Source organism: Rhinichthys klamathensis, unplaced genomic scaffold (genome assembly GCF_029890125.1).
Source record: "Rhinichthys klamathensis goyatoka isolate OS25496 unplaced genomic scaffold, OSU_Roscu_1.1 h1tg000029l_1, whole genome shotgun sequence".
Classification (NCBI taxonomy): domain Eukaryota; kingdom Metazoa; phylum Chordata; class Actinopteri; order Cypriniformes; family Leuciscidae; genus Rhinichthys; species Rhinichthys klamathensis.
The window spans coordinates 2086903-2109152 of NW_026606579.1; the positions used below are offsets into that span (position 1 = coordinate 2086903).

The window sequence follows — 22250 nt, forward strand, 5'->3', positions numbered from 1 at the left end:
ATAAATAAATTGTGATAAAGTGTTGCAAGAAAATAATTGTGATACATCTATAAGCAATAAAGTCACAATTGTGAGAAATTAAATTGCAATTATGTGAAACATAAATAAATTGGGAAAATATAAAGTCACAGTTGTAAGATAGTCACAATTAATAGAATAAATAAAATGCATTATATATAGTCATAATTGTGACAGATAAATTGGAACACCAGTCTTTTGCGAGTGCTAACGTTAGCGAGAGCCAGTTAACGTTGGTGATTACATCCAGATTACTGCATGGCTATGAAATATTCAGGCTGTAGGTGTTTCACTATGCATTGATAAAAGCAGGGGGCTGGAGGGGGGTTAGATGCAGTCACCAATATCTCTTAATGAGCCTGTGGCGCTGGGTTTAGTTCAAACAGAGAGGTGAGAGGAGAATGAGACGGGCCGCCCGCTCGCTCTGAGCAAACATCTCTGGAGCCGCCCGTAATTTATGGGTCACTTTATAGGCATATTGATTTTTGTTTTGAGATGGGGAATGAGGGCTCTGATGGTCTAAGAAACAGATGGACAGGTACGCAACGGACTGAAAAGTGCATTCGAAAACCACAGATGGAATAAAATCAGTTGAGTTAAAGCTAGCTGCAAAATATATGCTTTAAATCTCACGTTTGCCCTTTCCAGTCAATGCGGACCAATCAAATCATTATGCTAATTTCAAAGGACTCATCTCCCTCAGCCGGACATGGACTTGATTAATCAAACCAGGGACTTCCCTGTTGGCTTTCATGAGCTCCCAGTTTAAGTGGTGGAAGCTCGACAGGTTGCTTCAGCAGTGTTAAATGTTAGGTAGGTGAAAAAGAAAGATTCATTTCCCGGCAAAAGCCCGATTAAGACAGGCAAGGATTTGTTTACTGAGATGAAATACACAAGCCCTTATTGCGTTAACATTGGAAAGACGCTACTGCACATGCTAGCATGCGATGACAGCGTGTCAATCTTTATTACAGGCCAGCAGGTATGTCTGTTTTTTTCTCTCCACACTCGTCCTGACTCTTCTCAAGCATGTGAGAGGAAATCAATAAGAGAACTAGGGCAGCAATCTGGAGCTTAAACAATAACAAAATCGCCTGCGCGGCAGAACAACATTAGAACGCTATGAATTCATTAGCCCCCTCTTTTAGCTGCACATAACCCCCAAATAAGTTGCCCTGAATCAGACCCGCAAGACGTGTGCTTTGTTGCATTAATACACACGTCTCAAGGTGTACCCGCTTGCATGCATGCTCACGTGCGTCTATTTGAACTTCAGAGCTAATATAATGTGCCAGGCACCTCTTGGCTACCCCTCTCCAGGTGCGCGGCGCATGAAAGAGTGCAGAGCTGCGCTTAAATGCTGATCTTGACAACTTTCTCAGCAACACAACAAAGATTACAAAACCGTGGCTGGTTTCTTCTCCGCGAGCTACAAGCTCAAGCAGGCTGGGTGAATCCCTCCGCCCTCTGCTTCCCCATCAAAGGTGCCATTTGAATCTGACACCTATTTTATGTAAACCATTTTAAGCGTGTGTACCTGGATGATACGCAGCAGTGACTGGCATCTCCGAACGACATTAAAAGCTTCTTTTTGACACCGACAATCGCTCCTCCAAGGCACAGCGCCACCCGGCATCTCGCCGGCTCAGATCACACTGTCTTTTGTGGGAGTGTTTTCATGTACGAGTTACAGTACGGGCGTCTCCGGCTCCGGGAGCGAACTAGGGTGTCTCGCCCCCATTTCGACAAAGATTTGGAGGCTGATTGCTGTAACGGCGTCCTACCGCACAGCTTGTCAGACACAGAGCAGTTTTATTAAGTTCTCTTCAACCATTGATTTGCACACAGCGGTGAGCTGAATTTGGCGGGAAAAGATCACACGATCTCTGATGCATGCTATGCTGCAATGAACGTAATAAACGAGTGTCAATGGGGTAGACGGGGAGAGTTAACCCTGTACTTTGAGGTAAATATGGTCTTTTAGTTGACAGTCATAACTTACCAGTTAAATGGTTAATTTTAAAACGCACTCAAAGACGTTCAATTGTTTGATGTGGACTCTTTAGATTGCTTCTGGGGCGTTTGTAAAAGAAGAGAACGATGTCGCCACTCTCAAAAGCCGTTTACAAGAATTGACGTGGACATTTACACCCTCCAAACGCACCAGATTATTATTTCACAGTTAATTACGGATCTAATTAGAATATTCAAATGAACCTTTTTCTCCATTCTTTGATGGCGAGGCTCTTTCCTCAGAGTGGCAACGTGATAACCTGCAATCTCCAGCACTGCAAACACCTTCTCCTTTGATGTCCCCCCACTCACGTCCCGGCAACAAAGCCGACCAATTACAAATGAGCTAATTAACTAAATTGTTGATGGAGCATGAAGAGTTCATTTCACTCCGTTAGCCACGCCATGACAACACTGCACGGCTATGCGGGTTGCCATTAGCTTCTGCCACTCGCCTCCAACCCATCATCCACTCACAAAGCCTTGGAGACGCACGGTCATTCTGAGCACCACCTCTGATAGGCTGACAGGTGTACTGAAGAAATCTGTTGGGAGATTTGCTATCCGTTTTGTGGATTGACAGCTAAGTGTGAGCTAAACTCTGAAAACTTTTGAGATTGAATAATTTGATTTTGTTAATTGAGATATCAAATAAGCATCAAAATGTTTCTATATAGAGACATAAACAGACAAACTACTGCTTTAGTCCAAATGAGTGTTCATATAATTGAACTTATTCTCTCTTGATGGTCACTTACTTCAAAAACTGTCCAAAGTCATCACAAATACTTTCACATCCTGGCCACTTGCACACTCCATGACCATAGAGGGAGTGCGACGCTCCAGTCTCTTCATGCAGTGAACTGAAAGAGAAATAATGAGCATTAAATTAAGAAAGGAAACACCTGTGTCTGCAACTTGACACCTGTTAGGACAATATGACCAAAAGAGTCGTTAGAACGGCTCAATTTAGTGCACTTCTCTGGCATGAAAGCTTGTGAAGAGAAGGTGAATGTGGACTTGATCCTCAGGAAAGCTTTAAAAACACACGCTCTCTCTCGTCATCAGGCCACCTTTTGATTATTGATCCAGAGTATTACTGAGGAGACACGGGTGTGTTAAAAAAAACATGGCCCGGCCAAGTAAAATCACCCATCAACATTTTTTTCCACATACTTTCACCTTGTAAAGCCATTACGGACAACTTGTGAAAATATCGAAAAACCAGCAGCTGTGCTTTAATTTTCACCAGGAGATTCATTTGTGGCGGAACTGCCGTTTTTAAGGACACAACCTGTTGTGAAAAGACATTGCGGTAAGTTACGACCGCCGGTTCTAATGGTGCTGAGGGGCTAATGTGCGAAAGTGAGGCTAAGCAGACCAGTACGCTGTGTTTGTGTGCGGCACACGCTCACACACACACAAACCTCACCGGCTGTTTTACCTTGCCGTTATCGATCCAGCACATCTTAGAAAGCAGCTGGCTCTGACAACAAAACACACTCTGTGATTACGAAAGACCGTGGACCCGAGAGACTCCGCCAACACACAAGAAAAGAGGGTAACCTATTTCTTAAATTATTTCCCTGTCTCTATATTGCTCTGTTTTTTCCTTTTTCTTCTCTGCCTCTAGAAAGATATCTCTCTCAAGAAAGGGCTTTCTTTGAAGACGCTACATACTTGAAACCAATTACACAACACATCCACCCCCCAGTGAAGTCAACGGCTGTTGCTATGTACTAACATATGGCCGCTACAGACTGAATAATACATAGAGAAATATGCGAATCTATGTTTTACAGCAGACGCGGAGCATATAAAAGGGTTGTCGTGCGGATAAACGCTCAGGAAATGCCAACCCGGCATAGTGTATTCTATTTACATGACAAGCCGTGCCGGCAAAGCAATTTCAAAAGAAAAGCGAGGTATTAAATACTTAATGTACAGTGAGGTGATCTGTGTGTTCCTGCCACTAAAAGTTGCACCTCCATGCGTTTGATATACCGGAAGGCACTGCGTTCAATAGCGCGCTGTCTCAAGGGAGGTTTTGTCTCATTTCAACTGTTATCCAGACATTAATAAACTATTGATGAGCAAACAAACAAAAACACACAGCCCTCTCCCTGCAGGAATGAACATTTTCCTTTTGCAAATGGTGACAAACACATCAACTGTTCTTCTGTTTTTTTTTGTGTCGCACATGAAAAGTAGATTAAATGGCTGTTTGGTTTGTGTTTGTTAATGCATCTTTGTGTTCATGTGTACACGAGACCCTTTATCGGGGGGTTTGTGATCACGCATGTCTGAAAAGCGATTTAAAGTTTGCGTCAAGTGAAACGGAGAAGACGCTTTTATCCACGGTAACTTTACATGGCCAATCCAGCAGGATCTCAGGGGCCCAATGGTGATCAGGTAAGTGGAAGAATAAACCAGCACCTTTCTAATTAGCTTTAGCATGTGTGCGTGTTCAGGTACCTCTCTCTCCGGTTGTTGAGGGCTGGGGACTGGCCGTTGGAGATGCCGTGATGGGTGATGGGCGGAGATGCTTTGGGGTTGCTGGTGGAGGTAGTGGACGAGTTGTTGGTGGTGCTCAAGTCCAAGCCGCTGTGTTTTAGCCCATTGTCCTCCATGGCGTGGCTATTGGTGACGTCTTTCCAAAGTTGCTGGAGTTCGGCGGGGCTCAGACCAGCTGCAAGAGAACCACAAACAGCTTTAGAGAAACAATAATTCACAAAACTCATTATGAGCTACAGTCTGCCCTTTTCTAACAAGGTAGGTAAACCTGTTCTGCTCTGCAGCGAAACCTGAGCATCGCACTTAAGCATCTGGAGGTAAACCGGCACAAGATCGACCTGGACGCTCATCCCTCGCTTCGTTTCCGTGGTATCCGAAAGTACAAAGCAACCAGGAACTCATCTGAACATGATTATGCATTCATAAACGAGCCTCTGTGTGCAGAATCAAATCATCATATAATCCCTCAGATGACAAAATGACTATTCCGCTCTTTGTCGCCCCGACTATACTCCAATTAAGAGCCATTTTCAAACTATTGTCATCCAGCGCCATTTCGATAAACACAGTATAGCACCAGGTGTTTGTTCCAGGAAAAAAGCAAATGGCAACAGCTCGTCTTCCTCACAGCTCTGAGCTCGCACTGCGAGTCCGTAAACAACAACAACAGGCAAGGAGGGGAGGGTGAGAGAGAGAGAGAGAGCGGGAGAGAGGGGGGAGATAGGAAAACAACAAGAACACAGACACAGGCAAGAGAGAAAGAGAACTAGAAAAAAACTGAAATGGCAAGGAAACTGCAGCAGAAAAAAAGGAGTTTAAAAGAGGACGCAGCCACACACGCAAACTCTCATATGGTCACGTGAGGACATTACCTGGCGGCAGAGTCTGTCCGGGGAGGGTGGGCTGTCCTGGGCCAGGGGGCAGAGAGAGGAGGCCCTGCCTCTGCATGTTGAGCAGGTGCTGCTGCTGCTGCAGTTGCTGCATTTGCAAGAGCTGCTGCTGAAAGACCAGCTGCTGTGCTGCCAACTGCTGCTGTTGCTGCTGTTGCTATAGTGAAACAGAGAGAGAGAGAGAGAGAGAGTGAGTGAGTGAGCATACAGACTCAAAACACTAGTCACACACATGGACGAGAAAGTGCGTTCGGTAATGCATGTGGCCCAAGTGAAACCTTGCCGTCTCGTTCTCTTCGCCTCGCCTGTTTGCGTGTACTAAGAACTGTGTGTGAGATGTGGGTGGGGGGTGGAGCCCCCTCCTTCCGCCATTGATAGTTAATTGTCTTGCATTTCTAATGGTCCATTACAGCTTATGGGGCCACAGGGAGGGGGTGACGGAGGGAGGGAGGCTGAGAGAGATTTACAGCACCCACCCCCTCCATCCCCTCCAAACCCTGTTTACCGCCAGTCGAGCCTCTTGCATAAGCTGGCGAAGACAACAACAAAAACAACAACAACAACAGCAGCAGCGGTGGAGGCAAACCTCAGAAAAACAATGCAGCGCTTCAGTGATCAAAGCACAGCAACTACGCTTGAAATCTTTCCACGGACAAAAATAAACCTGTTAAATCACATAAACAGGATTAGCGAAACTAAATTCACATCATTCACAGCGAACAAAACATCTATGTAATGAAACACTTTTTGTGTAAAATGTTCATAAAGACATGCATTGCCACAATTTGATAATCCCATTACATGTTAAAACCCAAAACAAAGCATTTAACTAAGTGAAATCAAACCGAAAATAACAGTATTTACAGCAAGCAACATTTTCTTATATATTGGATCTTATTCATGAAACACCAACCATACAGATGTCTGTGTAAATGGTTTGTAGAACAATTACACACATAATTTGGACAGAAATAAACTTGTAAAATAGATGTATAATATTGTTGCAAAAAAAGTAACAAAATATGGATTAAACTGAGTGATATAAAATAATTCACAAAAAGCAATCGCTAATAGCAAACACCATTTTGGCCTCGTTCATTAAAATATAGCAGAATGAATGCGTGTTAAATTGTTCGTAAAATCATTCTTACGTAAATTGTTGCAGATACAGTTTACACTTTTATACAGAAACTCATTCAGCACGTTTAATGAAACAGGCCCAACATAAAATTTAGTTGAACTAGTTCGTAACACCATTTGTACGTAAATTCTCATATATGCAAATTCATTCTGTTAGTGAATCATGAATGAGGCTCAAAGTTTGTATAATTTTGTATGTGATACAATGTCTGCGACAAGACACTGTTCTTTAGTCTTGGCTTTTCGGAAATGTAAAGTGGTGTAGTAGTTGCATTTCCATGTCGTACAGACTCAATTTATTAGCTGTTTTTAAGGAGGTCTGGCTTAAAAATGACTGAAGTTTGCTTCTGTGGACAAAGTCTCCAGAGGTCCATTAGCAAACTGAGAGCTAGTTTCTGCTGAGACCCTGTTAGCTCTCTCTCTCTCTCTCCCGTCCCCTTTCCCTTTCCTCTTCTCCTGTCAGAATACATTACGACCTACTCAGTGACAAGAAAGCAAAGACCCCCATTACAGGAGGAAAGTTAAACTTCCAATTTTTGCTTGGAATTACACTAGCGGTAGGACTGAGCAGACTCCAGAGGAAGACCTTCAGTCAAGAACGGTGAGGAAGACCTCACTCTCTTAGTTTAGGGATGAGAGAGCGAGAGAAAGAGAGGCAAAACTTGTGATGCGCTCACTGGAAAACAGACTGCATAATGGAGTGAGCCATGCGGATTGGCCCCGCTGTCTCGTGAGAAATAAGGGAGCAATTTCTATTCCATATTTGATGGCTGGGGCCTGAAAAAAATCTATTCGCAAATCCAAACAGAAACAAAGCCTCCGGGAGGTCAGTCCTGCTTTCTGTAGGCCCTGCATAATGGCTTGCTTGAAGGCAGACAATGGTATAAGGTGCTGGTTGAAGAGACTGCTGGGGGCGGGGGACGTTTCCCGTCCACGTTACCTAGCTGATCAATTTAACTGCTTCCACACGTTTTGTTTGGATTGCCGCCCCCCTCTCAGCGAGCCTCGCTTTTTGATGCCTGCGTGTCAGCAACCTTCTCTCTCAGTCTCCTTCTGTCTGTCTGTCAGACGGATCCGCAGTCTGACTGTCAGTTTGATTTATGAGCTCGCTGCGGTCGAACTTTTCTGCTCGTCGGCCCAAACTCGCCGCGCTGGTTCATTAACGAACAAACCCTGTGTGGTACACTAAAACAGCCGTTTTTGCGTCAGCGTAACTCTGAATTGCCGTCAAGGACAGAGTTGAGATCACTGTCTGACAACACTGTCAGCCTAATTTAAGCGCTTCATTCGGTAGCATGCAGAAGATGTTTCTCTAGAGCGTTTTCCCTTTTTAAATGGCAGCAGAGACTGATTTACTTGTGGTTGACGAACGTGGAGGAAACCTTTACTTTGCATCATGCATATGTTTATTGGTGTGTGATTTGTACCTCTTTCACTTGTTTGCCAGGGTGCTGTTGCTGCAAAAGCTGTAGATGGAGTTGTTCCTGTTGTTTCTTATAAAACTCCTGCAGGTGTTGCTGTGGAAAGACATAGACCATCATAATGTGTGGAAAGAAACAAACTATACAAAAGAACATATGCTTACAGCAAATGTGCTAACCGCTAAGCTACATTTATGACCAAAAAACATTTGCAGTATATGGATTAAAATATTTCATGCCACTTTTTCTGCTTATTTCCTTTTGCCCAAGAAGGTCGTCATAAGAATGCTTGCACTAACTGCTTGGAACAAATGCGGTTAGTGTAAATGTTTATATAGCAAATGCGCCAAACCCTAGGCTAAAGTTGTGGCAAAAGAAACAGTTGTTGCACATGGCTTGAAAATGTATCTATTTATCAATTTATTCCCCTTTTCCATAAAGTTTATCACAAGAGTGCTTGCACTAACTGCTATACACAGAGCTAACCGCAAGGCTACATCTGTGACAAAACAAAGCAGCTGTTGTATATGGCTCGAAAATGTCTCTACTACTTATTTCCCTTTTCCCACATAAGTGTGGCCATACCTCAACAGGACAAACCGATTCGTAGCCAACTCCAGGCTCCTGAGGCTGCACAACATGCCTGGATGTGCTTCTGCACGTCACATCATAAATAACGTCTCTCTGGTCGAGACAAAGAGACCAGCACTTCCCCTCATCATGCATCTCCATACGGACTTTTATGCGGCTGCACATTACCGCTAGAGTAACAATTAATCTTACTGGCTATATATTTTTTTCCTCTCAGATGCCTTGACAGGCAGTGAAATTCTAAAATGAATGTGAAGCACTCAAAGGAGAGGATTCATCATTGTGAATTAATGCATTTAGCACACTTCTCCTCTTCTTCTCAGAGTGCTGTCCTCATCGTCAGAACACAGGAGCCGAGCTCTCCCATCTCGTTCAGCGGGAGACGTCTTCAGTACACTTGTCACCGTTTATACAGACCTAATTATAATCAAGGCTAACTGAGTTAATGGAGATGTTTTTAATGAAGAGCTCACTCTAAGAGATTTTAAAATCACTTCTGAAGATATAATCTACTCTTGTCAGAGATGTGGCGTAGTTGTTAGCTCGCATGCTACGACACAAAATGGCGCTCATGCGGACAATTCAATTTTGAGTCGGTTTTTGTTCTAAACTCCCCTTTTTCCTCATTATTTCATGTCCTCACAGTACTCTTAGCTGGTTAAAGATAGTCTCTCAGCCAAGCCAAACTGGTTTTTAGCTAGTTTGGCTGAGCTTGTCTATAACCAGCCTGGTAAGGCAGGGGAAACAGCTAAGACTAGCAAACAGCTTAGGCTGGTTTAAGTTGTTTTCCAGCAGGGATCGCTGCTGCTTTAAGTCACAAAAAGACCCTTGGTAGAGAGACATACAAGGTAAAGATAGAGTTCAAATGTCTACTGTAACTACTTTACCTAACATGTTGACAATTTAACTAACTGTAACAAACTCACTCAGCAAGATCGTCTTCAAAATGCTGCTTCATTGTGGTAAAGTAAAAACCTGTAGAAGAAGACTGTAGAAGATCATGCTAGTTTACTCTAATGCTCATTATAGTAGCCAATGCCACAACACTAAAAATGCAATGCGTCTCGCAATGCTAATTATGCTGACACATTAAGAAACCAAACAACACGTGAAATCATGCTTGTGTTGTTCAAAGCATTCAAGTTCACATACAGCTAACTCTATTTAACTAGCTTGTTTCGGTGCTCCATTTGTCCCCAAAAGATGTCCCCGCTGAAAACAACTAATTACACGCTGGTCCATATTTGTTTCTCTGATCTAACTATGTCAAGGACAGATGCGAGCAAGAGAGGATCTGTATGCTGCCATTTCAAAACATGAGTGCGTGTGGGACAGTGAGTGAGAGCGTATTTATGTGTGTTCACCTGCTGAAGCATGACTGCCTGTTGTTGTTGTAGGAGGGCTTGGAGTTGCTGGGGGGACAGGACCTGCTGTTGAAGGATCTGCTGCATCTGTTGGGGTGTGATCACCTGTGGACTCATCATTGCCACAGATACTGGCACCTGAGAGAGAGAGAGAGAGAGAGACGTAGAGAAAGTCACATTAACCATGTCACATAAAAACTCTTCAACTGTAAAGTCAAGAGCTTTTTCTCGAACTCTCTGGAAATGGTGCGAGTGCAGTATATGTAATCATTTGGCAGATGCATGTGTACTTTCTTACTCTGTCAGCTACTCCCAGTGGGAAAAGCACTGTGCTTTAAATAGAGGAGGACCTTAATTAGCTGAACCCTTCAACTCCCTCAGGCGAGTTCTAGTGCTACAACACACAAGGCAAGCAGAAAGACACACATCCAGAGCCGACTGTTGGTCGCAAGCGGACACATGGCCTGTTGAGGAGTAACTAAGCTAAGTAGCATGAATTCAGGCTGCCGTGGGTTTGAAGCTTTGAAAAGTCTGCAAGAAACTCCTGATTGAAGCTGAGCCACGGTGAAGTATTCTGTTTTACAGAGGTGAGGGGAATTACCAGTTGCCTCTCGCTGCGCATTGAAGTTTCCAAGTTGCACGCTTGGAAGAAAGCAGCCAGAGGCACAAGTCTTTCACAAGATGTCATTTTTAAAAATTCATGTCATTTTTTAAATGATAAGAATCATTAAAATGCCAGCTGTCAAACTGTGCGAGAGAACTTTTTGGGCTAAAAAACAAAACAAAGAAAATATTTTCGCAACCCTGCATTGAAATAAAGCGAGCAGTTTTTCTGGAAACACGTAACATTAACACTAATGTGGCTCATTTCTGCGCTTGTATCTAAAACGGAACAATGAACAGAATACAAAATAATTGCCAGACAAATGCTTTTTAAAGAACAATTTCCCTCTCCTTTTTTTTCTTCCCTGGACGCTGCACCCGTCTTGTATATTATGAAGCATGCTGCGTGTTGCATCGTCCAACAGAGCAGCTTCGACAGATGCCGTCTATCATCAAGACAGCCGAGCCTTTGGGCGTCATGACAGGTAAACATCTCTATTGTTGTGATTTTTGAGCTTGAGAAAAAGATGTGAGGCTCCATTAGACGTTGTGAGGAGTCCGAGCTGCTCTTCGCGCCTGCTAATCAAGGCCGCTTGATTGCTTTCCGTACGTCTGAGCTCTCAGGGCCTTGACACGTCCTTGTTTTAGTCTCCTGGCTCGGCCCAGCTCAGGTTCCCCTCTTTGATTAGCAGAGACATTTGCATGGTCACTACACATTTTTCATTTTAGAAGTCATTATGCATTAGCGCTCCTGAGCGCCGAGCTTGACTAATCCTGATGAACTGAGTAGCGGAGCTGAAGGTCACACTCCATCCCCACTCATATTCATATTCAAACAAATCCAAGCACCATTCTTCATTAGACTGGCCCCAAAACTCAATGAGTTTTCCCACCACGGAGGGAAGCGCACACACAAATGCACTTTCTTTCTTTCTGTCTGTCTGTCTCTCTTTGGGGAGAAAAGGTGTGACGAGGGAGAAGGTGGCGGAAGAAAAAAAAAAAACAAAGGAACAGAGCAACAAAGTCACAAATTAAACAGCTGCATGTAATTATGCAAATGTATGCTTACACCTTCAATGTTATTAAACCCTAAGACACATTTGTGATGTGTAATTACCCCCAGGTTCAGCCAGGGTTCTGCGCCGGCCTAAATGACAATATAAAGACCAAAGCATGAAAATACAAGAAGAGATGTTCTCATTACACCCATTATTTGTATATTTAAATGAGCTTTGGACTGAATAACCAACGATCACCTCATTTGCACCGCGGCGCTGCGAATACAATAAACATGTAAATTTCTGAACAATTCACTACGTTTATTTATCGACTACAACTGACTGTGTGTAATCCGAAGTTGCATTTTAGCCTCGAACATGGGCTCGAAATGACAAATGCGGCTCGAAATGAAATGAAATCAGGATATGGCCCTCAGCCTCTCATTAGCTTTTTAGCAGATCGACAGATGATACACATCTTCATTTCATTGCTTTTCCAAACAAAAAAGACGAGACAAAGTTGAAGTTTCGGCCCACTCACTTCCGAGTCGCGCACAATGCTAATTCCAGCATTTAACGCCGGCGTTTTCTGCATGATATATCAGAGCTTGAAAGATGAAAGCAGATAAGTAATTGCTCTCCTGGTTCTTATTCTTCACTGACAACCCATAAATTTAATTTTACACACACGTTCATTTACATTTTCGAGTATATGACATGATAATTGGCGGAATATAACACCTCCATTCCGTGGGATACTGCGGGGGGCGATGATTGACAAGCCGGGTGAATTGAAAGGAACAGAGGCTGAATTGCTTCTCCCAGAAATGATTTCACCAAGACGGGGCATAATTAATGAGCGTTTGCCAAAGGGTCGAGCCGTAAACAGTCGCAGACAATGGGTCTTTTCCCTTGCAGGATGCAAAATGAAGAATATGACTGCTAGAGGCAATGATGCAACCGAACGAGTGCTAGAAAACTTCACAGATAATGGCATTCTTCACAAATCAAAGCATCAACTTCAATCATCTGCACTTGAAGCACTCGTGCTGTGAGAAAATTTACTTAAAGACCAACAACTGATCTCTTTTTCTCACTCTTCTTTTAACAACAAGCACGTCCAAAAACGACGATCCATGAAGCTTTGATTTCTATTGGAAAACTACACAAAAAAGCTGATCTCCATTGACCTGCACGTTAGATCCACGAAGCTCAGCACCTGAGAGAGAGTAGAACAAATAGCTTTAAATTGGTCAGTGATGAGAAAACATCAGTGGCCCTCCTGAAGAACGAGCAGATCATTACAGGGCTCTCGCTATGCTGAAACGGGTCTTGACATGAGAAAGGTCAACTCCACATCATAAGAACGAAGAAACGCAAGACTTACGCCTTCCTGCATTACCTAAAAAGACATCAAATGTCCCATTGGTGTATTCCAAAATAACATATGAGAAAAAGGTGTTAAATAACCATAATTAATATAAAAGCAAACTAGCTAAAACACCTAGTGAAAAGTGATTGGATTCTGTATATATGCAGTATTGTTTGGCTCGATAAGGGAAGTTTCCGGATCAGAATGTGCTGAACCACTTGCCAGAGATACTGTTCAGATAAATAAAATGAGAATTGGGGGCGTGTGATGGCAATTACTTTAGCAGAAAGCAAAAGCATGTTAATTAAATGGTAAAAACCTGTTTAAGTTGGAAAAAGTGAGAGTTTGGAAAAACAGATTATTATGCTCACTGTCCCACTAATTAATCTCAGGGAATAGGGCTTTTCCTGAACTTTGTAAAGGATCCTGACCTTTCCACTTTGGTAAAGATAGCATTGTTAATTCAGTCAATAATTTATAGCTCCGCAGTCAAGGGCTTTTTGATGGAGTTGATTTACTAGGGGACCAAATACACACACTCATGGATTCAAGAGCCATTGACAACATAAACAAACACAGTTGCACTAATCTAAACCTGAAACACGCTAACATGCATACACACTTACACAGTGATCGTTTGGATTAGAAGATCAATGCGAACGCTCCTTGAGATCGGAGTTAAGTAGATTAAAGGAACGTTTTCCCAAATCAATTTATTTTACAGTTCAGCAAAACAGTATGGGAAGTTTAATGCACTTCAAATGATGATAGAGTGGATGTGGCCTCAGTTCGAGGGGATACAATGAACAATTCGCACAATTATCACCATATAGATAACCACACTTTCATTTCTGTCAATGAAGGGAGGCATCAAATGCTTCCCAAAGGGAATTATGAGAGGAATTAAAGAGACTTGCAGACTTTAGTACCCTTCTGCCTCGTGGCAAAAAAAAAGTAAACCAACCAAATGTGATCTTCAGGAGTTTGTGAGATAAGAATTAAGTCTACATGACTTTGTTTTCCTCTAATTTGTTTCTCACCGTATCTGAAACAGAGCATTGTCTGGCATTTACAGGGAAATCTGTCTCTCTAGCTCACTCTGTATCAGCCCCCCTCCTCTTCTCTCTCTTGAAAGCTTTGTGATGTCGCAGGTAATAGGGAGTCTGTTGGATCGCTCTCCTCGTCAAGTGACACACAGTAAATTACACAAGCTTCAAGCAGCTCGGTGAATTATAGTTCATCACTTGGAAAGACTTCCCACCACTGGGCTACGCGTATCAGATCTGCCAGTTAGGATCCAATTAACACCCTGGCCAGAGTAATCAGACTGCATGTGTAAGGGCTGCTGGAACTGGTTTATTACTCTCATGCATCTTCTGTCAGAAGGTACAGTTGTTGCTTCTACATCAAAGCTGTGCCATGGCAATATTTTTTCCCCTCACTCCCACCGTTCCACTGGTTCTTGCCTAAGGGTTATGCTTCAACTTCCTTTGCATCGCAATGTGAGTCCCTGCAAACCAAATCCCTTGCAATTTACACATGCTGTCCACTAGAAATGTAGGATGGTTTCCTAGTGACCAAAAATCAGAAAAGTGCAAATGCTTTTTTCCCTCCCTCTTTTGTTTTGGAGCAGCCAAAGTTTTTTTTGTTTGTCGTTTATGTTCCTTCGGTTTATGAATTGAAAAATTTGAACAGAATTGGCCACACCTAGGAAGTTGATTTGGAATGCACAGGAAATATACAAATGCAAATTTCTACCTACAGTATAAACCTTCAAATTTCAACACTTATTAAAACTTTCAAACAAGACCGTCAAGTCAACATTCAAAGTTTTTCTTGCCAAACTTTGCAAACTTCTTTGAATTTCAATGTATTTGAATTCTACTTTTAAATTAAAATTCAAACTCAATTCCAATTCCAATTCAGCAACTGAACTGGAATTTAAAAGGCATTCCAAATTCTCTGTACTGTTGGGTGAACGCTGTTAATAATCAATGTTAATATGAGTCCCCTTTTATAAATTCCGCTGGCTTTGTGCACGGTTCCAGTTGGCTGTTTGAGTAGATGAATTTTAAGGAACATGGCGCAGGAGTCGGACGCTCAGATGAGCTGTGCGTCGCTGACCTTTAAATCGGCGACACTCAGAGGATGGCTCACTGCTCAGGAAGTGATTGGGTTGAGCTATCTCACGCTTCTCTCTAGTCTTGGAATGCGCGCGAGCAACGAGGCGCTCAGCCTTCCTTCCCAAACGCAGGATTGAGGAAGCCTCCGGAAGGATGTATGGTTGCGAAAAAGTTACATTAGCAGAGCGTGCTGGGTTTAAAATGAACGAAAAAGGTCAACATATTGGCCGCCTGTTTCTGTCGTGGAGGCAAACGTGACAGAAACAGAGAGTGTTTGTGCCATAGTCGCATGCTAGTGAGCTGAAATTGGTTTGTTTGGTTGTTTCACCTTGTTAATGCTGGTGTATCACTCTCTGAGCCCACACCGCTAACAGGTCAGAGGTTAGCTCTACCTCTTTAAACACCTTTCTGACACCTAGATGGCTGTAATATGTCATCACAACAGCCCGATGTCACGCCTACATGCCTCTGTTTGTTCAGCATCCTCCTGTTTGCTTCTTACCGCTGTTTCGTCAGTATTCAGTATCGCTAACATGTGTTTTCACACTGTTAAATGCCCATTCTGCCATCAGGACTAGACGCCTGGGCGGCACATGGAGCCAAACAAACAAACCGGCATGTAGCTTATAGTTGGAGAATGGCAGCTGGGCTGATTGGTAGGGCAGGAGACACAATTGCCAGTCGCGTAAGCTTTCTGTAATCCCCCTTCCCTTTCGTCCTCCCGCTTTTTATTTGTGTTTTAAATGTCAGTGTATAAAATGCACAGGAGATATTGCCACTCGGAGGGAGAGGCTCTACGACGCGAGAGGACTGTTGTGTGCCTTGGGAAATCCTTGTAAGCAGCATGAAGAAGGCACAAGGATTTACGGGGAAGAAATAGGTGTTTATTGACTTCTCCTCTGGGCTTACGGAGTAATAATAGACCTGTCACATTACGCAAATGTGGAAAAGCGGCTTCTGAGCGCGTCAAAAGCGCGAGATGAGACGCTGGATAGAATTAGTCAGCCGACAGGCTTTAGACACTAATACAAGTAATTAAAACCGTGAGCTCCAGCACTTAGATGCTTGTGCGGTAAATAATTTATACGCCATGATCTATGGATCACTTTCCCTGCCTTTCCTGGACAGGGAAAGGGGCGGATTCATCAGTGTCAGGAAACGAGCAGGCGTTTACTTTTTAATGTAAATAAGTCATTCTTCAAAATGCTTGTTACTTGGCATGTCTAAGTACACGCAACACAATCTGAATCGAGTTACCGTAAGCGTATAGAGGTCAAAAAGAAAAGATATTTGAAGGTATATTCCATGTTTAGTACAAGGTAAGATCAATCGACAGCATTTGTGGCATAATGTAGATTACCATTAAACCTAATTTAAGGCCCTTGCACACTGAGTCCGAAATTCACGTCCGAAATTTTCGCACGTTAAAAAATAAATACGACCTCACGTTATGTCAATCACGCTTGCACACTGCCTCCAAAACTTTCGTCCGTCATAGAAAAAATCGGATCGGGTTCGATTTTCTGCGTTTTTCGCATCCGTAGCAAGCAGTTTGAATGGTGTTTTGACAATTCAGAGCCACCCAATCACGAATACGAAAATTTCGGACTCAGTGTGCAAGGGCCTTAAGACTCATCACTCTTTTTCTTTAGAAAAAAGCTAGACTCTGGGTTACAGAGTCTAGCAACAGGTGAATGTGGCCAATCTGTAAACGTTTAAATAGTACAGTTCAAGACGTGAAAAAGATGTGTTAACATTAATTAAATGTGAAAAATAGCCTGTGTAAACGCCCATCAATTTTACAACTTTGTTGCTATGACAGTGTAACTCCACCCTAAAATGACTGTAAAAATTATGATTTAACCAACTTTACAGCTCAAAAAATACACAAATTTTAACAGAAGAATTAAATGCTTCATATTTTTGCTTTTAAATGCTTTAAAAAATCAGCCTAGTTGACTTCTATTGTACATACCTCACCTTAACCTTGATTTTTTTTTTTTTAAAGAAAAGGAGTCTAAATCATTTTTTGTGGTAATCAACATGCTGTTGATTAAAACAGCTCTGAATAAGTTAATAAAGTAAAGGATCGACAGCATTGATTAACTACACCCGGAAGACAGCACTCAACAAGCCCTGATTCATATTGATTCATATGGCTAACATGAGGCAAGGATGGCATAAGCAAATGTAAATATTCAATATTTACCATCCTCTGGTGTTATTAGAGTCAGGGGCTCGGTCATGGGCCACCAGTTATCACAGACCTTCCTCATCCAATATCACTTGGCTTCCTCTGGAAGTATCGCACGGCAATTTGCAGTCACGCTGTGTGCCGGGAATCCATTCTCTGAGTATACAGACGGCGGCGAAACTACAATAGATACACGAAAGCGCATCCACCTAGGCTTTGTTTTACAACTAATATCTTTGCACAGAAGGGGAAAAATAATAAAACACAAAGAAAAACGTTGATTTCCGAAATACAAAACTCATATTTGCATGGAACGGCCTGAATATATTAAAAGCGAAAGGCACCAAAACTTTAACTTACGCATAACTAGATACACAAGGGTGTGACTCTTGGAGAAGGTGTCGCCATCGTTACACTCTGTGAAAATATTAACGATGAGGGTTAGCGCCCATTTTCCCTTCCTTTAATTAAATGCCCGGGGTACTAATGAGGTAAACCACCACTGATAGCGCTTATTAGCAGGGAGGAGGGCAAGCTCTCTCTCGCACTTAATTTAAACCTAAAAATACGGAGCCTGGCAGATGTCAAGCGCTTACATAATTCGAGGCGGCGCATTTGTATTGTGGGGATGTGAGAGAAATAACACATCGGCAGTCAGCGAGTAAGTAAACAGGTCTGGTAATAGGGGATGCGACGTGCGCGATGTTGCTGTGACCTTTACCAAATCACTGACAATAGCGATGCGGCACAGCTGGAATCAATAATGGCAAATTATCTTGGAGGGGTACAACTGACAGCTAGTTAGGATATGCAATGCTACAGGAAGCTACAGAGTTGTACAAAAATGAACTTGCACTTAATGTACAATGGAAGTGAATGGGGTCAATCCATAAACGTTAAAATGCTCACTGTTTAAATAATAGTATCGGCTCAAGAGGAGAACAATATGCGAGTTAAAAAGATTTAAACATGATAAAATCGATTACACATTTCTGTGTAGTTACATCCAATTTCACTTGTCTAAAATGATTTAAACAGCTCAAATAAAATGCAAGTTAAGCGCTTTTATTAAATTAAATGATACACATTTCTGCCTTTAATTCACTTCTATAGTAAATGCCTCACTGTAACTTTGATGTTTGCTTTTTTAAAAGACAACAAGGCAAAATACGTTTTTTTGTGGTAATCAACATTATGCCACAATTGCTGTCAAATGTGCTTGTATTGAACCTGAATATTCTTTTAATATGTCAAAATCTTTTGTCACAGTGTGATTTCAAGGTTGCCCAAAAGTGGTGGTGAGATACAGTAGCTCTAGACAACAGAAAGGTTTCAGGTGTAAGGTATTTTGTGTGGTTTCTTATGGAGCAGGGTAGGTCTGACAGGTTGAAATTTTACTGACAGCTGCAGAATTACATTGCCAAATCAAACAGAGTAGCTGGAACAGAGGAAATCTTTTCCAGAGCACCATGTATTATGGATGGACTTAAGAGATTAGCGAGGAACTGCTCACCTGCAACGGACGCTGTTTGTCGTTGTTCTTTGGAGATTTCAGGCCACTGCCTGGTTGCTGTAGGAGTAATTGCCTTGCTGCTTGTAGGGCCTGCAAAGAAAAGACAAGAGAAACGAAAAATGAGTTTTTTCCTCCACTTCAACTCCGGCACACTCAAATATCAAACACTATGAAAGGTGAAATCAACCCCGCACATTCCATCCACTACACTATTCATTGTTGTTGATGAGCCATGAAGCATCTCTAAGATATACATTTTTCATGATAATCCACAAAGCCGTGATGAAAGATAAATACAGTTTGTCTAGCACCTCTGAAGAGCATGAGGGGAAAAAACACACACAGAGAGTGTCAGTGGTATTGACCTGTCTAGTGTGTGCTCAGCTGAAATACCCACTTCTCTGCAAATTACCGTCCCATTTGCATATTCATAATATCAATTTGAAGTAGAGGCAGGCGATGTGAAGTGTTCCTAGAAGCTGTAATTAAAGTTGACAAAATCAACATCAGATTACCTCAGGAGTGAATTAACAAGGAGCTGAGCATTAGCAGGGCCCCTGAGCACGGGGGTGACGCCGGCCCCTCTCTGCCAAATCACTCCAAATACCTACTTATCCAATGTCATATAACAATACAAGAATACTGGGTTGCTAAGGCAAGCATCCCTATTGTTCATACTTCGTGTTAAGGCTTTGTTCAAATATTTTAACCATTAAGTATTCAACTTTGGGACGTAACATGTTCCGCACAGTTTGTGCTACAGACATGAGTGATAGCTCAAATTGTGCTATTACTTTTCTTTCTAAGGGACCAAACTAATGATTTACGCACTGATCTATATAAATGACTGAATTGCTCATTGTGTTTTTAAACTGCCAGCAGGGAAGTGTTCGATCGGCCATATTGGTATTCCCTATACCGACAAAGGGCAACAATGACTTACAGCCAAAATATTGACCTAAAATTACCCGTTTTGCAGCGTATCATTCGCACATGAATAGTTTTTAAGATATACACGTATGTATGTACATTAATTGATACTTTGAATGTTATCTGTAATGTTTATGGTCTTTTCGGGAAGGATAAGCAATATCTAGAAATCGTTAAGATGGGTGTGTCTAGGCTACTGCAAACTGCCGGGTAACTGAACCAACACAATATAGATTTTTTTAGGTACGGATCTATGCAGGAAATATTAAGCATGAACATACACTCACCGGCCACTTTATTAGGTACACCTGTCCAACTGCTCGTTAACACTTAATTTCTAAGCAGCCAATCACATGGCGGCAACTCAGTGCATTTAGGCATGTAGACATGGTCAAGACAATCTCCTGCAGTTCAAACCGAGCATCAGTATGGGGAAGAAAGGTGATTTGAGTGACTTTGAACGTGGCATGATTGTTGGTGCCAGAAGGGCTGGTCTGAGTATTTCAGAAACTGCTAATCTACTGGGATTTTCACGCACAACCATCTCTAGGGTTTACAGAGAATGGTCCGAAAAAGAAAAAACATCCAGTGAGCGGCAGTTCTGTGGGCGGAAATGCCTTGTTGATGCCAGAGGTCAGAGGAGAATGGCCAGACTGGTTCGAGCTGATAGAAGGGCAACAGTGACTCAAATAACCACCCGTTACAACCAAGGTGGGCAGAAGAGCATCTCTGAACGCACAGTACGTCGAACTTTGAGGCAGATGGGCTACAACAGCAGAAGACCCCACCGGGTACCACTCATCTCCACTACAAATAGGAAAAAGAGGCTACAATTTGCAAGAGCTCACCAAAATTGGACAGTTGAAGACTGGAAAAATGTTGCCTGGTCTGATGAGTCTCGATTTCTGTTGAGACATTCAGATGGTAGAGTCAGAATTTGGCGTAAACAGAATGAGAACATGGATCCATCATGCCTTGTTACCACTGAGCAGGCTGGTGGTGGTGGTGTAATGGTGTGGGGGATGTTTTCTTGGCACACTTTAGGCCCCTTAGTGCCAATTGGGCATCGTTTAAATGCCACGGCCTACCTGAGCATTGTTTCTGACCATGTCCATCCCTTTATGGCCACCATGTACCCATCCTCTGATGGCTACTTCCAGCAGGATAATGCACCATGGCACAAAGCTCGAATCATTTCAAATTGGTTTTCTTGAACATGACAATGAGTTCACTGTACTAAAATGGCCTCCACAGTCACCAGATCTCAATCCAATAGAGCATCTTTGGGATGTGGTGGAACGGGAGATTCGCATCATGGATGTGCAGCCGACAAATCTGCGGCAACTGTGTGATGCCATCATGTCAATATGGACCAAACTCCCTGAGGAATGCTTCCAGCACCTTGTTGAATCTATGCCACGAAGAATTGAGGCAGTTCTGAAGGCAAAAGGGGGTCCAACCCGTTACTAGCATGGGGTACCTAATAAAGTGGCCGGTGAGTGTATATCTGGGATTATTAGCAGAAATTGATTTGAATATACATTAAATATTACAATACAAACAATCCCCTATTTCTATTGCACTAGACTATGTTAAAAATGTTTGACATGCATCATCTTGCTTGGAGCGACAGTATAAATACTTGGAAATAAAAGTTTCATGTCTTTTAATCCATGTACATAGCCAGCGTAATTTCTCTGACTAAGTTGTGAAGCATGTAGGATATTATTTCCTGATGTCTTTTTGTTGACCAACATCCACTTCAGACTTGGAGATCTTGGGAACTGTTAAAAAGCCACAAGTCAGCTCAAATGCCTTACAAAGCATTAATCTGTATTGTAAAATCATTGTATCACTTGTAATATAAATGCTGAGGTGTCTCGTTCGTTGGCTGATCTAATAGTCACTAATGAAGATGAACGTAACTTTTAATAAGCAGACTTTAAACCAATAACCATTTAAATGTTTAGGATGTTTGCGGTGTAAGAATGTACAGGGAGACTTGTAAAAACGCTGACTCGTTAGGTAATGTTTTCTCATTAAAATCAGATGATTTCCTATTAATTCAATAGAATGTGAGGGAATACTATAGGGAATATCAATATGGCGGCGCGGTGGCTTCACTTGTTATAACGTCATGAGCAATCCAGTCATTTATATAGATCCATGGAATTACGCCATATAGACGAAAAATGGGCACAAAAAATAATACATATTTACATGTGTGAAGTCCCTACTCTGGGGTCTTTTGACTTGGACCAGTTAGGTTGCTTACCTAGCAACTTCCCAGAACACCCTAGCAACCACTTAGAAATGTCCTAGCCATCCACATCCTCACATTTCACCTTAGGAATGAACCGCCACTCAGAGCACAACCACCACATCCCCAAAGCACCTACAAATACCCCAACAGTCACCCTCAACACCCTAGCCACTTTTACACGGGCAATCATTTTTCTTCAGAAAATCATCTTTTGAAAAACATGTTACAGTAGTATGTGATGTCAGGTAGGTTGAAATGACGTACCTTACAGTGTTCCTTATGTATCTACAGGAATACTGATAC

The 22250-nt window shown here is 42.4% G+C and overlaps 1 protein-coding gene across 8 annotated transcripts in view; it reads right to left on the minus strand.

Moving 5' to 3' along the window:
- foxp2 (forkhead box P2) overlaps nucleotides 1-22250 on the minus strand; it is a 104617-nt gene that overhangs the window by 18143 nt on the left and 64224 nt on the right. For all 8 annotated transcript variants that reach the window (XM_056245253.1, XM_056245257.1, XM_056245258.1 and 5 more), the window contains 6 exons: nucleotides 18755-18844; nucleotides 9952-10089; nucleotides 8003-8092; nucleotides 5418-5592; nucleotides 4507-4720; nucleotides 2790-2894 (listed from right to left, as the gene is read on the minus strand). In XM_056245253.1, the coding sequence (XP_056101228.1) occupies nucleotides 2790-2894; nucleotides 4507-4720; nucleotides 5418-5592; nucleotides 8003-8092; nucleotides 9952-10089; nucleotides 18755-18844 (812 nt within the window). The remainder of the gene's footprint in view (nucleotides 1-2789; nucleotides 2895-4506; nucleotides 4721-5417; nucleotides 5593-8002; nucleotides 8093-9951; nucleotides 10090-18754; nucleotides 18845-22250) is intronic.